This window comes from Halichoerus grypus, chromosome 9 (assembly GCF_964656455.1).
Source record: "Halichoerus grypus chromosome 9, mHalGry1.hap1.1, whole genome shotgun sequence".
Taxonomy (NCBI): domain Eukaryota; kingdom Metazoa; phylum Chordata; class Mammalia; order Carnivora; family Phocidae; genus Halichoerus; species Halichoerus grypus.
Window position 1 is genome coordinate 99,989,567 of NC_135720.1, and position 14,202 is coordinate 100,003,768.

The 14,202-nt window shown below is 36.1% G+C and overlaps 1 protein-coding gene across 3 annotated transcripts in view; it reads left to right on the top strand.

The window, feature by feature from the left end:
- The window catches only part of LOC118536626 (cysteine-rich secretory protein 2-like), a 109,847-nt gene extending 107,792 nt beyond the window's left edge, over positions 1 to 2,055 (top strand). For all 3 annotated transcript variants that reach the window (XM_036093569.2, XM_078055256.1, XM_078055255.1), the window contains one exon: positions 1,373 to 2,055. In XM_036093569.2, coding sequence (XP_035949462.1) covers positions 1,373 to 1,500 — 128 coding nt within the window. In that variant the 3' untranslated portion in view covers positions 1,501 to 2,055. The remainder of the gene's footprint in view (positions 1 to 1,372) is intronic.
- The last annotated feature ends 12,147 nt before the right edge of the window (positions 2,056 to 14,202 follow it).

Genomic DNA, 14,202 nt, shown 5'->3' on the forward strand with positions numbered 1-14,202 from the left:
CTCACAGAAGTCTCAAAATATTTTAGCAAAAGGATTAAATTTAGTGTCATATAATATCTCATGTTTAGTATTGTTATGGATATAAATACAAAAAGTTGGTACTTTTGTTTAGTTGGGATATGTTATTAAAATTATTATGAACAAAACAGCTAACCACTAACAGAAATTTTTACCTTTCCAAATGCATTCAACAGATTGAACTGTACCATTCTTTCTGAGTGAATTGTATAGCTCTAATTCAGAATATCGAATGATATCAAAGCTATACATCCATTAAAGAAGAAAATATTTTCTCCTCTGCTGAATACTATTTGTTAAGGGATTTGGAATTCATCCTGTTAGCAATAAGCAACCAATTGAAAGATTTTTACAGAGAAGAGTGATGAGATCAGAATTGCTTTATAAAGATCTGGCAGTAGTATGGAGAGACAAGTGGATGAAAGCCAGCTTGGAGACTGTTGAAAACATGGGTTTGAAAAACAAATGAATGTTTTTACTGCATTCTGACAAAATGAATGAAGAGAAATGGACAGTAATGAGCAATAGGTAGGAAGTAGTAAAACCAGTGTTTGTTACTTGCACTTGGTAAATGCTGATAAAAAGTAGAGAGCAATGAGTTCATGTTGATTCCCAGTTCCTGATTTGAATTATTTAGTAGTTAGGAGTTTAATTCCTCTTATCCCAGGGGAATTGAGTTGGGAGTTGGGGAGTGACTCCAAAGAAATGCCACACTTGGAGGTAAAATGATGAATTTAGTTTGAGAGTTATTGAGTTTGTAACCACTGAGGAACTTCAAAGTAGAAATGTCCGATAATCATAGTGAAATTCCCTCTAGTTTTTACATCCACATCTTCTCATAATGATTTCTTACTCTTGAAAGAAAGACTAGTGGCACTAGAATCTGTATAGAGCAATAGTGTCTAATATAAATTTTTTCAATAACGGAAATGTTCAATATTTGCACTGTCATGTAAAGTAGCTCCTAGATAGACTGGTTATCGAGCATTTGGAATGTAACAAGTATCACCAATGACCTGAAAATTTATTTTTTAATGTTATGTGATTTTAATTAATTTAAATTTAAACAACCACATGGCTAGAGGCTAAAATTTGGACACTGTAATTGTAGAGAGACTCATTTAAGCTTATTTTATTTTCTGAGGGAAGAAAATAGGTCAATTCATTTTAGAAACATTCCAAAAAGCTCAAATTTTAAAAGAAATGATGGACTAATGTGTCCCTTTGTATCATAATGTGATACCAACTTCTTTGCTCAATTGTCTTCTCCCCACTTACATTGAATTTATTGTTTGCACTGCTGCTATGGAGGAAAACAATAATGAACTGACTAATTTCTTTGTTTTTATTCCAGCCAATACTTGTGAATATGAAGATCGTTATTCTAACTGTAATGCTTTGAAGAAAAGCTATACCTGTAGCCATAATTTTGTCAAGACAAATTGCAAAGCTTCCTGCGAATGTGAAGACAAAATTTATTAAATGCTCAATACAGACTGAGCAGGGCTAAGTGAAGGAGGACCACATCATCTACTTAGATTTGACATTAGCACAGATGTTGTAAGCATGTTAGCTATAAATTTTATTGCAAATAATGAGTCTTTTTCTCTTGGATCTACTTTTTATTTTACAGAAATCTCTTTCATACAAAGGATTAAAAAATGACATAATCTATGATTATCTGTTGCTCATGTAAAAATCATGAGCAAAAAGGAAATTCTGAGAAAGCATTATGGACCAGAAGAGACTAAGAAAACATGAGAATAAATGGAATGTGGTCTTCTGCGTCAGATCTTTGAACACAAAAAGGTCATTAGTGGAAAAAGTGGTGAAATCTGAATAGAATCTGAATTGTTTTTGATAGTAACATCCATTCTTAGTCTTGACAAATGTACCAGAATAATGCAAGATGATAACATTAGGGGAAACTAAAGCTGGGTGAAGGGTATATGGGAATTCTCTGTACTATCTTAGCAAAATTTCTGTAAATCTAAAAATACTTCCAAATAAAAGATGCATTTTAAAAAACAACAACAACATCTTTTTTTTCTTGGCTCTATAATGTTTGGAAAATTTTTCTCCTGATTCTCTGGTTATTCTTTCTCAGCCACTTTCCCACCCAGTGTCAATTTCTCTATTCCATTGCTAAATGTTTGATTTTATCTTTTTCATGGACCTTTCAGATATATCAATTACTGGACTGTCATATTAGTCTCACATCCTTATCCAGTGTCAAGATTCACAAATTATTTCAAGGACAAGTATAGTCATGGGGTAAAGGGAAAGCAAGGAGAGGTTCAAGACCACCAATGCAGCTCCTGGATGCTATTTTTGCAGCACATTTCTTAACCTCTAAAGAGAAAAACTTCTTACTCAGTCTACTTTCAAAACCTTTCCATAGACTTCTTAAGTACTTAGATAATATTCATACTCTTAAACTGATCTGCAAGAAGTTGAATGATTTTTTATACTCTCCTTTCTAATCTCACTTCATTCCACTTTCTTTTATTTCTTATGCTCCAAAAATGATCAGTGATTTTATTAAATTTTCTCAAGTTCCTCAAGATTTTCCTTATCTAAGGGCATTTGTGTTTGCTATTAGTTCTGTCTGGAAGAGTCATCCTTCTATTATTTGCTAGAATAACTCCTTCATATTAAATGCCATTTTATCCAAGAGATTCCTTTGAGCATTTAATATGAAGAACTCCCCCCATTCTCTCACAGCTCCTTTTATTTTCTTTCATAATAATCTTCACAATGTAATGCAATTCATTCCTGCATTCAACAAATATTTATTGAAAAATGTCTCAGGTATTTAATTAGGGACTTTGAAATAGGGTGATTAACAAGAGAAACCAAGTTCTGAACTTCATGGAGTTCACACTTTCATAGGGGAAATAGGAAGGAAGTTATTTTGCAAATAAACACTTAAGACAATATTGGAAGCGGTAAGTGCTATGAACTAAAATGGGCAACAGAATAGAGAACAGTGAAGATAGACTGGGAAAATGTTAATAGGATTGTCAAGTACATCCTCTCTAAGGATGGATTAGAATCACAATAGAAGTTAAGAGAACAATGGATAAGATGATTTGATGGAGAAAACAGAATAGTGAGTACAAAGCTGTTGAGGTAGGAATAAATTTGGCATATTTGAGGAAAAGCAAGAAACATAGAATGACTGGAGCAGAATGAGCAAGGTAAAGATCATTTTGAAAGCAGGCCAGAGAGTTAGGCAGAAACTTAGTCACATGATGTACTCTAGGGCACATAAAGAATTGGGATATTGTTATAAGTAGGATAACAAGCCATGAGAATATATTAAAGAAGATTGTGATATGATGAAGTATAAATTGTAAGAGAACAAGAGTGCAAGTAAGAAACCAGTTAAGAGACTATTGACTAGAAGAGAGATTGAGTTAAATTTCACTAGATTATGGATGGATGTACCTTAAATATACAAAGCATATTGTGCAATTTCAGGATAATATTTGTTTATGTCATGACAGAAAAGAGGACAACTATTTCCCAGCTAAGGGTAGCATTAACTTATGCCATAGCCAGATAAAGATATCACAAGAAAAGGAAACTAGACTATTATTTCTCATGAACATAGATGCAACATATAAAAAGATTATACACCATGACAAAGTGAGGTTACTGCAGGAATTAAATGCTTCAATATTCAAAAATCAATTAATGTCATATACCATATCAAAATAAAGATATCATGTGATCATCACAAAAGATACAAAAAAAATGCACTTGACAAAATTCAACACCTGCAATGAAAACAATTTTCAGAAAACTAGGAATAGAAAGTAACCTCTTCATCTTAATAAGAAATATTTTACAAAATTCTCCAGCTAACCTTTTACTTAGTAGTGAATGAATGTTTTCTCTTTATGTTATCAGGGAAAACAGTATTATAGTATTTTTCCAATCTGGAATCCCCTCTCAGGAATAAAGCAAAACTAACAGTTTGCACCACTTTGTTCACATTTTAAGTGTACTGCCAATGCAGTAAAAAAAAAAAAAAAAAAAAAAAAGGAAGAAGAAAATAAAAACGTTTAGGGTGGAAAAGGGCACTGGGTAAGTATTCAGAGACCTAGATTCCAATCTTGCTCCCCACTGGACTGCCTGCGTGTAACCTTGGGGGACCATGGCAGAGTAGGAGGAGCCTAAGCTTGGCTTATCCCACAGAAACAACTAAATAACACTCCCATCAGTGTAAATAACCCAGAAAATGATCCAAAGATTGGCAGAACAAACTCCACAACTAAAGAAGAAGCCATATGAAAGAAGGTAAGACGTGTGAAGACACGGTTTGGGAATGAAATGGGCCATGGCTGGCCACAATGGAGAGGAAGCTGGTGGCATGAAGAAAGGCAAAAAACAGATTTCACACTGGGGAGGCCATGAAAAGGGAGGACAAATCTCCATAATATTTGCCTTTGAAATCAAGAGGGGCTGAATTTCATGAACTCTTACAACCAGGAGAACTTAAAGTGTGGAATTTTAAAAATCACTGGGCTCTGGCTCTGGTAGAGTCTGGAGGTAAGAAGCTGAGTCTTTGGCCTTAAACAGACAGCACAACAAACAGGCCACGCAGATACTGCATGGAACTAGCAGTTTTGCTGGACCTCAGTTCCCACTACAGTGCAGGCAAGTCTCTTTTCACAAGCAAACCACTGCACACCTTGTTAAAACACACCTCACCCCTTCTGGGGACAAAACACTGCCATAATAGCCAAAGAGGATCTCTGCAGACAACTGGACTGAAGGAAAAAGAAGCCAAGACTCAACAGCAGAACACATGCAACACATGTAGGAGACACTCCCTGAGGCACCAGGCCTTGGGGGATAGGGAAAACTGCAATGCAGGGATCGATCTCCTCTTCATAAGGCTATTATTGTTAAGAGCAAGAGAAGTAGCTAACTTTCCTAACACAGAGAAACAGACACAGAGAGTTAGACAAATGAGGAGACACAGAAATAAATCCCAAATGAATGGAACATGACCAAACCACAGCAAGAAACCTAAGCAAAACAGATATAAATAATATGTCTGATAGAGAATTTAAAGTAATAATCATAAAAATACTCACTAGGCTTGAGAAAAGAGTAGAAGGCATCAGTGAGATCCTTAACACAGAGATAAAAAATAACCAATCAGAGATCAAGAACACAATAAATGAAATTAAAAGTATACATGATGGAAAAAATAACAGACTAAATGAAGCAGATGAACAAATTAATGAACTGAAAGACAGAGTAGTGGAAAGCAACCAAGACAGGCAAAGGAGAGTAAAGAAAATTATACAAATTGAGATTAGTCTTAGAGAACTCTGCAACTCCATCAAGCATAACATTTGCATTATAGGGATTTCAGAAGATGAAGAGAGAGAAAAGGGGGCAGAAAATTTATTTGAAGAAATAATAACTGAAAGCTTCCCTAATCTGGGGAAGGAACAGATATCCAGAACCAGGAGGCACAGAGATTCCCCCCAAAATTCAACCCAAGGAGGTCCACAACAAGACACATAATAATTAAAATGGAAAAAGTAGTGATAAAGAAAAAAATTTAAAAGCAGCAAGAGAAAAGAAGATAGTTACATACAAGGGAAACCCCATGATATATTCAAAGTGCTGAAAGGAAAAAATCTGCAGCCAATAATATTCCATCCAGAAAGACTATCATTCAGAATAGTAGGAGAGATAGTTTCTCAGATGAACAAAAGTAAAAGGAGTTCATGACCACTAAACCAGTCCTACAAGAAATATTAAGGGAGACTCTTTGAGTGGAAAAGAAAGACCATAAGTGAGAGTATGCAAAGTAAGAAATACAAAAGCAGTAAAAATAAGGTTTTCAGTAAACATCAGTCATTCATAAAATAAAAGGATGTAATATATGACACCATATACCTAAAACATGGGGAGGAGAGGAGTAAAAACGGGTTTAAACTTAAGCAACCATCAACTTAATATAGACTTAATATAGACTGATATATTTAGAAGATGTTATATACAAACCTAATGTTAACCACAAATCAAAAACCATAATAGCTATGCAAAAAATAAAGAGAAAGGAATCCAAGTATATCACTAAAGAAAACCAACAAAACATGAGAGAAAGAGAAGAAAGGATCAGAGAAAATATATAGATAAAAACACAAAACAACTATCAAAGTGGCAATCAATGCATATATATCAATAAGTATGTTGAATGTAAATGGACTAAACTCTCCAATCAAAAGACTAGGATGACAAAGTGGACAAAAAAAAAAAAACCCACCACCCATCTATATGCTGCCTACAAGAGACTGATTTCGGACTTAAAGATACATGCAGATTGAAAGTGAGGGGATAGAGAAACATTTATCATGCAAATGGATATCAAAAGAAAGCCAGGATAGCAATACTTATATTAGACAAAATAGACTTAAAAATTATTTATTTATTTATTTATTTATTTGACACAGAGAGAGCAGGAGTGGCAGAGGGAGAGGGAGAAGCAGGCTCCCCACTGAGCAAGGAGCCTGATGTGGGACTATATCCCAGGACCCTGGAATCATGATTTATTTTAAGCCTATTTTGATGGTATTTTCATAGGGATTCCATTGGAAGTGTAGACTGTTCTGGGTGGCATAGACATTTTAACAATATTTGTTCTTCCAATCAATGAGCATGGGAGGTTTTTCCATGTCTTTGTGTCTTTCTCAATTTCTTTCATTAGTGTTCTGTAGTTTTTAGAGTACAGAACCTTTACCTCTTCAGTTAGGTTTATTCCTAGGTATCTTATGGTTTTTGGTCCAGTTGTAAGCAGGATCGATTCCTTAATTTCTCTTTCTTCTGTTTCATTGTTAGTGTATAAAAATGCAACTGATTTCTGTGCATTGATTTTATATCCTCCCACTTTGCTGAATTCCTGTATGAGTTCTGGCAATTTTGGGGTGGAGTCTTTTAGGTATTCCACATAAAGTATCACATCATCCGCGAAGAGTGAGAGTTTGACTTTTTCTTTGCTGATTTGGATGCCTTTTATTTCTTTTTGTTGTCTGATTGCTGAGGGTAAGACTTCTAGTACTATGTTGAACAACAGTGGTGAGAGTGGGCATGGCATCCCTGTTGTATTCCTGATCTTAGGGGAAAATAGGTATTATTTCTTTAAATGTTTGGTAGAATTCCCTTGGGAAGCCATCTGGCCCTGGGTTCTTGTTTTTTGGGAGGTTTTTGATTATTGCTTCACTTTCCTTACTGGTTATGAGTCTGTTCAGATATTCTATTTCTTCCTCTTTCAATTTTGGTAGTTCATAAGTTTCCAGGCATGCATCCATTTCTTCCAGATTGCCTAGTTTGTTGGCATATAGTTGCTCATACACGTTCTTAAAATTGTATTTTCTTGGTGTTGGTTTGTAAAGAAATCAAAACTTACATATATATATATACACAAAACTAAGATCGAATAGAATGAAAGGAAGCCAAAAATGAAGAATATATCTATAAAATGTAAATGTAAAAATGATAGTTAAAAAAAAGACTTAAAAACAAAGAGTTGATAAAGTAAGAAACTAGTTGAAAAGGGGAAAAAGAGAAATGGAAAATTTTAAACTGAAAGATAAATGAATCATGAGAAAAAACCTTGTGTTCTATATACTATTTTGCCATAGCACTGGAGTTCTTCAGTCCTTTGAGGTCCATAAATTTGCTGTTCCCCTGTTCTTCCAGTTGCTCTTCTGGAGGAGGGGCCTGCTGTGCTGATTCCCAGGTGTCTTTGCCTGGGCAGAGTTGCACCACTGTTGCTAGGCAGCCAGGCTCAGTGTAAACTCTTTCTGGTTGCTCTGTGTGGATTTTGTTCCCTTGAAGGCTTTGTGCAGCACCTCTTTAGAGGATCAAAATTAAAATGGCCACGCCCCCAATCTCCAGCCCCAGAGCCAAAAGACTGCAAACCCTCAGGGATAAGCAGTCTTCACTTTTGTGTGTGCCAAACTCTGCAGACTCCTGTGGTGTATACTCACTCCACCCCTCCTGGGGGAAAGCAGAAAGTCACCACATTCCTGTTTTTTGCACACACTGAGAGCTGTCTCCCAGTGGTACATCCAACTGCTCCGTGCCTCCCAGGGGAAGGTGGAAGGTCCCCACATTCCTGTCCTCCACTGGGTCCCCACATAGAGAGTGGTCACCTGATCACCCCGGCTCATGGTTTATGGTGAACTGACCTGAGACCTCCCCTTCCCAGGTTCACTAACCATAACCAGTTTCCCTGCTTCAATGTTTGGGAACTCAACCGGCCCAGGCACACCCATTCTTTCTGTGATGCCAGGGATCCTGAGACCACACTGTCCCACCTAGAATTCTGCCCCATTTCACCACCTGAGCATCTTTCAGGCAAGAATGTCTCTCAGTGGAGCAGATTTCTGAGGGGTCTGATTTTGAGCTCCAGGGCTATATCACTTTCCAGTGCCAGCTTATGGAGGCTCCCTCTCCCCACAGCTTATCTTCTGATATATCCCCTCAGATTCACTTCTCTGCACCTCCTACCTTGCAAAAAGTGGTTGCTTTTCTACTTGTAGTGTTCCAGATATTCTTTTCTTACATCTCAGGTTGAATTCATGGGTGTTCAGAATGATTTGATAGTTACCTAGCTAAATTCAAGGGACCAGATGAAACAAGGTTCCACCCCACTCTTCTGCCATCTTGCCTCTCTTCCAAAATAGACTTTTAAACAAAGAGTGTAACAAAAGACAAAGGACCCTATATAATAATAAAGGGGACAATCCAACAAAAGGATATAACAATTGTAAATATTTATGCACAAACATGGAAGACCCACATGCATAAAATAGTTAATAACAAAAATAAAGGAACTAGTTGGTAGTAGTACAATAATAGTAGAGGACGATAACACCCCACTTACATTGATAGACGGATCACCCAAGCAGAAAATCAACCAGGAAAGAGTGGCTTTGAATGACAAACTGGGCCGGATGGATTTAACAGATATATTCAGAACATTCCATCCTAAACCACCAGAATACATATTCTTCTCAAGTGTAGATGGAAGATTTTTCAGAATAGATCACATATTAGGCCAAAACATGTCTCAACAAATTCAAAAAGACCAAACTCATAACATCATTATGTTATATGACCATATGTTATATGTTATATGACCACAACATCATTAAACTAGAAATCAACCACAAGAAAAAAATCTGGAAAATCCACAAGTACATGGAAGTTAAATAACATGCTACTAAACAATGAATGGGTAAGCCAAGAAATCAAAGAAGAAATCAAAAAGTACATTGAAACAAACAAACAAATGAAAACACATGGTCCAAAATCTTTGGGATGCAGCACAAGTGCTCCTAAGAAAGAAATGTATAGGAATACAGGCCTATCTCAAGAAGAAGCAAGAAAAATTTCAAATAAACAACATAAGCTTACACCTAAAGGAGCTAGATAAAGAAGAACAAAAAAACCCAAAACCAGCAGAAGGAAGAAAATAATAAATATTAGAGCAGAAATAAATGATAGAGAAACTAGAAAAACAATTAAATAGATCAATGAAACCAGGAGGAAGTTCTTTGAAAAAATCAACAAAATTGATAAACCTCTAGTCAGACTTACCAAAAACACAGGGAGGACCCAAATAAATAAAACCACTAATAAAAGGGGCTCCTGGGTGGCTCAGTTGGTTGAGTGACTGCCTTCAGCTCAGGTCATGATCCTGGAGTCCCAGGATCGAGTCCCGCATCAGGCTCCCTGCTCAGCGGGGAGTCTGCTTCTCCCTCTGACCCTTTCCCCTTTCATGCTCTCTCTTTCTCTCATTCTCTCTCTCTCAAATAAATAAATAAATAAAATCTTTAAAAAAAAACACTAATGAAAGAGGAGAAATAACAACCACAGAAATACAAATAATTGTAACAAAATATTATGAAAACCTATATGCCAGCAAATTGTACAACCTGTGAGGAATTGCTAAGTTCCTAGAAACATATAACTTACAAAACTAAAGTCAGAAGAAATAGAAAATTTTAACAGACCAATAGCCAGCAATGCAATTGAATCAGTAAGCAAAAAACTCCCCCCAAAAAACAAAAATCCAGGACCAGACAGCTTCACAGGAGAATTTTACCAAACATTTAGAGAAAAGTTAATACCTACTTTTCCCAAACTATTCCAAAAAATAGAAGAGGAAAGAAAACTTCCAAATTTATTCTATGAGACTAGTATCACTGTGATACCAAAACTAGATAAAGACACCACAAAAAAGAAAACCACAGGCCAATATCTCTTATGAATATATATGCAAATATCCTCAACAAAATATTAGCAAACCAAATGCAAGACTTCATTTAAAAAACCATACACCACAATCAAGTAGGATTTAATCCCAAGATGCAAGAGTGGTTCAATATTGATAAAACAATCAACACGAATCATCACATGAATAAGAAAAGATAAAAATCATACAATCATTTCAATAGATACAGAAAAAGCATTCAAAGTACAACATCCATTCATCATTAAAAAACCTCTGCAAAGTAGGTCTAGAGGGAACATACCTCAACATCATAAAAGCCTTATGTGAAAAACTCACAGCCAACATCATACTCAAAGGTGAAAAAGTGAGAGCTTTCCCCCTTAGGTCAGGAACAAGACAAGGATGTCCACTCTCACCACACTTACTCAACAGAGTCCTAGAAGTCCTAGCCACAGCAGTTAGAACACATAAAGAAATAAAAGGCATCCAAATTGGTAAGGAAGAAGTAAAACTCTCACTATTTGCACATGACATGACACTCTATATAGAAAACTCTAGGGGCGCCTGGGTGGCTCAGATGGTTAAGCGTCTGCCTTTGGCTCAGGTCATGATCCCGGGGTCCTGGGATCGAGTCCCGCATCGGGCTCCCTGCTAGGCGGGGAGCCTGCTTCTCCCTCTGCCTCTGCCTCTCTCTCTCTCTCTGACTTTCATGAATAAATAAATAAAACATTTAAAAAAAAAAAAAGCAAAACAAAACAATGTTTAAAAAAAAAAAAAGAAAGAAAACTCTAAAGACTCCACCAAAACACTACTAGAACTGATACATAAATTCAGTAGTCATAGGATACAAAATCAATGCACAGAAATCTGTTGCATTCCTATATGCTAATAACGAAGCAGCAGGAAGTGAAAATAAAAGAATTCCATTTATAATTGCACCCAAAACAGGAAAATATCTAGGAATAAACCTAACCAAAGAGGTGAAAGGCCGGTACTCTGAAAACCATAAAACAGTAATAAAAGAAGTTCATGATGATGTCAAGAAATGGAAAGACATTCTCATGGGTTGGAAGAACAAACGTCTATACTACCCAAAGCAATCTACAGATTTCATACAATCCCTATCAGAATACCAACAGCATTTTTCACAGAACTAGAACAAAGCATCTTAAAATTTGTTTGGAACCACAAAAGACCTCAAATAACCAAAGCAGTCTTGAAAAAAAAAAAAAAAGAAAAAGAAAAAGAAAAGAGAAGCGAAACTGGAGGTATCACACTTCATTACATTACAAGTTACATTACAAAGCTATAGTAATGAAAGCAGTATGGTACTGGCATAAAAACAGACACATAGATCAGTAGAGTAGAACAGAAAACCCAGAAATAAATCCACACTTATATGGTCAATTAATTTTCAGCAGAGGAAGAATGAATATGCAATGGGAAAAGGACAGTCTCTTCAACAAATGGTGTTAGGAAAACACATTGCAGCCACATGCAAAAGAATGAAACTGGACCACTTTCTTGTACCATACACAAAAGTAAACTCAAAATGGATTAAAGACCTAAATGTGAGACCATAACAATCCTAGGAGAGAGCACAGGTGGTAATGTCTCTGACATCGGCTGTAGGAATATTTTTCTAGATCTGTCTCTGTTTTTTTTTAAAGATTTTATTTATTTATTTATTTGACAGAGAGAGAGACAGCAAAGAGGGAATACAAGCCGGGGGAGTGGGAGTGGGAGAAGCAAGCTTCCCGCTGAGCAAGGAGCCCAATGCGGCACTCGATCCCAGGACCCTGGGATCATGACCTGAGCCGAAGGCAGACGCTTAATAACTGAGCCACCCAGGTGACCCTAGATCTGTCTTTGAGAAAGGGAAATAAAAGCAAAAATAAACTACTGGGACTACAACAGAATAGAAAGCTTCTGCACAGCAAAAGAAACAACAACACTAAAAGGCAACTTCCTGAATGGGCAAAGATATTTGCAAATGATATATCTGAGAAAGAGTTAGTATCCAAAATATTTAAAGGACTGATACAACTCAACACCCAAAAACAAATAATCTAATTAAAAATGGACAGAAGACATGAACAGACATTCTCCAAAGAAGACATATGGATGGCCAAGGGACAAATGAAAAGATGCTCAACATCACTCATTATCAGGCAAATGCAAGTCAAAACTATGAAGAGATATCACCTCACACCTGTCAGAATGGTTTTAATCAAACACAAGAAACAACAACTTGTTGGCAAGAATGTGGAGAAAAAGGACCCTCCTGCACTGTTGGTGGAAATGCAAACTGGTACAGCCACTGTGGAAAACAGTGTGGAGTTTCCTCAAAAAGTTAAAAATGGAGCTACCCTAGGATTGTACTACTATATATTTACCCGAAAACTACAAAAACACTAATTCAAAGGAATACGCACATCTCTACATCTATAGCAAAATTATTTACAATAGCCAAACTATGGAAGCAGCCCAAGTGTCCACTGACAGATGAATGGATAAAGAAGATGTGCCATGTATATAAAATGGGATATCATTCAGCTATAAAAAGAATGAAATATTGCCATTTGCAACAACATGAATGGAGCTAGAGTATAAGGCTAGGTGAAATAAGTCAAAGACAAATACCACATGAATTCACTCATATTTGGAATTTAAGAAATAAAACAAATGAGCAAAGGGAAAAAGAGAGTCAAACCAAGAAACATACTCTTAAATGTGGAGAACAAACTGATGAGTACCTGAGGAAAGATGGGTGTGGAGAATGGGTGAAATAGTGATTGAGATTAAAGAGTACACCAACCAAGATGAAAAAAAAAAGTTAAGTGATTTTTTAAAAAAAGAAGAGAAAAGAAAGGTAGAAACTCTCTTTACAAATTAAAATATTTGTAGAAAATCCAAAGGAATCTATGAAAAAACCTATAAGAACTAGTAAGTTTAGTAAGGTCACTTGTTTATGGGTGGAGGGGGAAGGGAGCATCTTATATATAAAGGAGCAGGGTAAGAATTAGAGTGGGTTTCTCTGCAGAATCCATGCAAGACACTAGCCCCTAGCTCTCAGGCATTTTCAACACTGCACCTTTGAGCTCAGCACACTGCTAACTTTTGATTTTACATGAATATTTAGAAGTACCTGCACTGTTCCTTTCAATAGTGGAGATGTGCTTTCAAGTGACTCAAAACCTACAAGCTCTCTTCTATTCTGGATTTGCCCTCCATACCAACTTCATCATCAACACTGTCTTCTAAATCTCTTCAAATCCCAACTTTTGTTCTATTTCTACTGTTCTAAAATTAATATGGGAAATTGTCACCACATTCTTATTTTTTCTGTCACCAATTTCTCCACTCTGCAAATCACCCTGCACAGTATTATTGGGTGGAGTTTTTTTTTTTTAAGTTTTTATTTAAGTTTCAGTTAGTTAACATACAGTGTAATATTAGCTTCAGGTGTACAATATAGTGATTCAACACCTACATACAACACCCAGTGCTCATCACAACAAGAGCAATCCTTCATCCCAGTCTCCTGTTTCATACCTCCCCCTAACTCACCTCCCCTCTGGTAACATCCGTTTGTTCTCTATAGTTAAGAGTCCATTTCCTGGTTTGCCTCCCGCTCTCTCTCTCTCTCTTTTTTTTCTTTTGCACTTGTTCTTATGGCTAAGTAATATTCCATTTGGTAGCTTTTATTAAATAATATTTGATCATAAAATTTCCCAATTATCTAAACATCAATGAAATTATTTTCCCATGTTATACAAAGAAGCAAGTCTCCTTAGACTTCTATATAAAATTATCCCAACATTTTAAACAGCCTATCATACTGACTTACATACACCTTGTGATACATTGATTTGTCTGTTTCTGCCCTTCCAAACAAGTGTTCAAAACTTTTT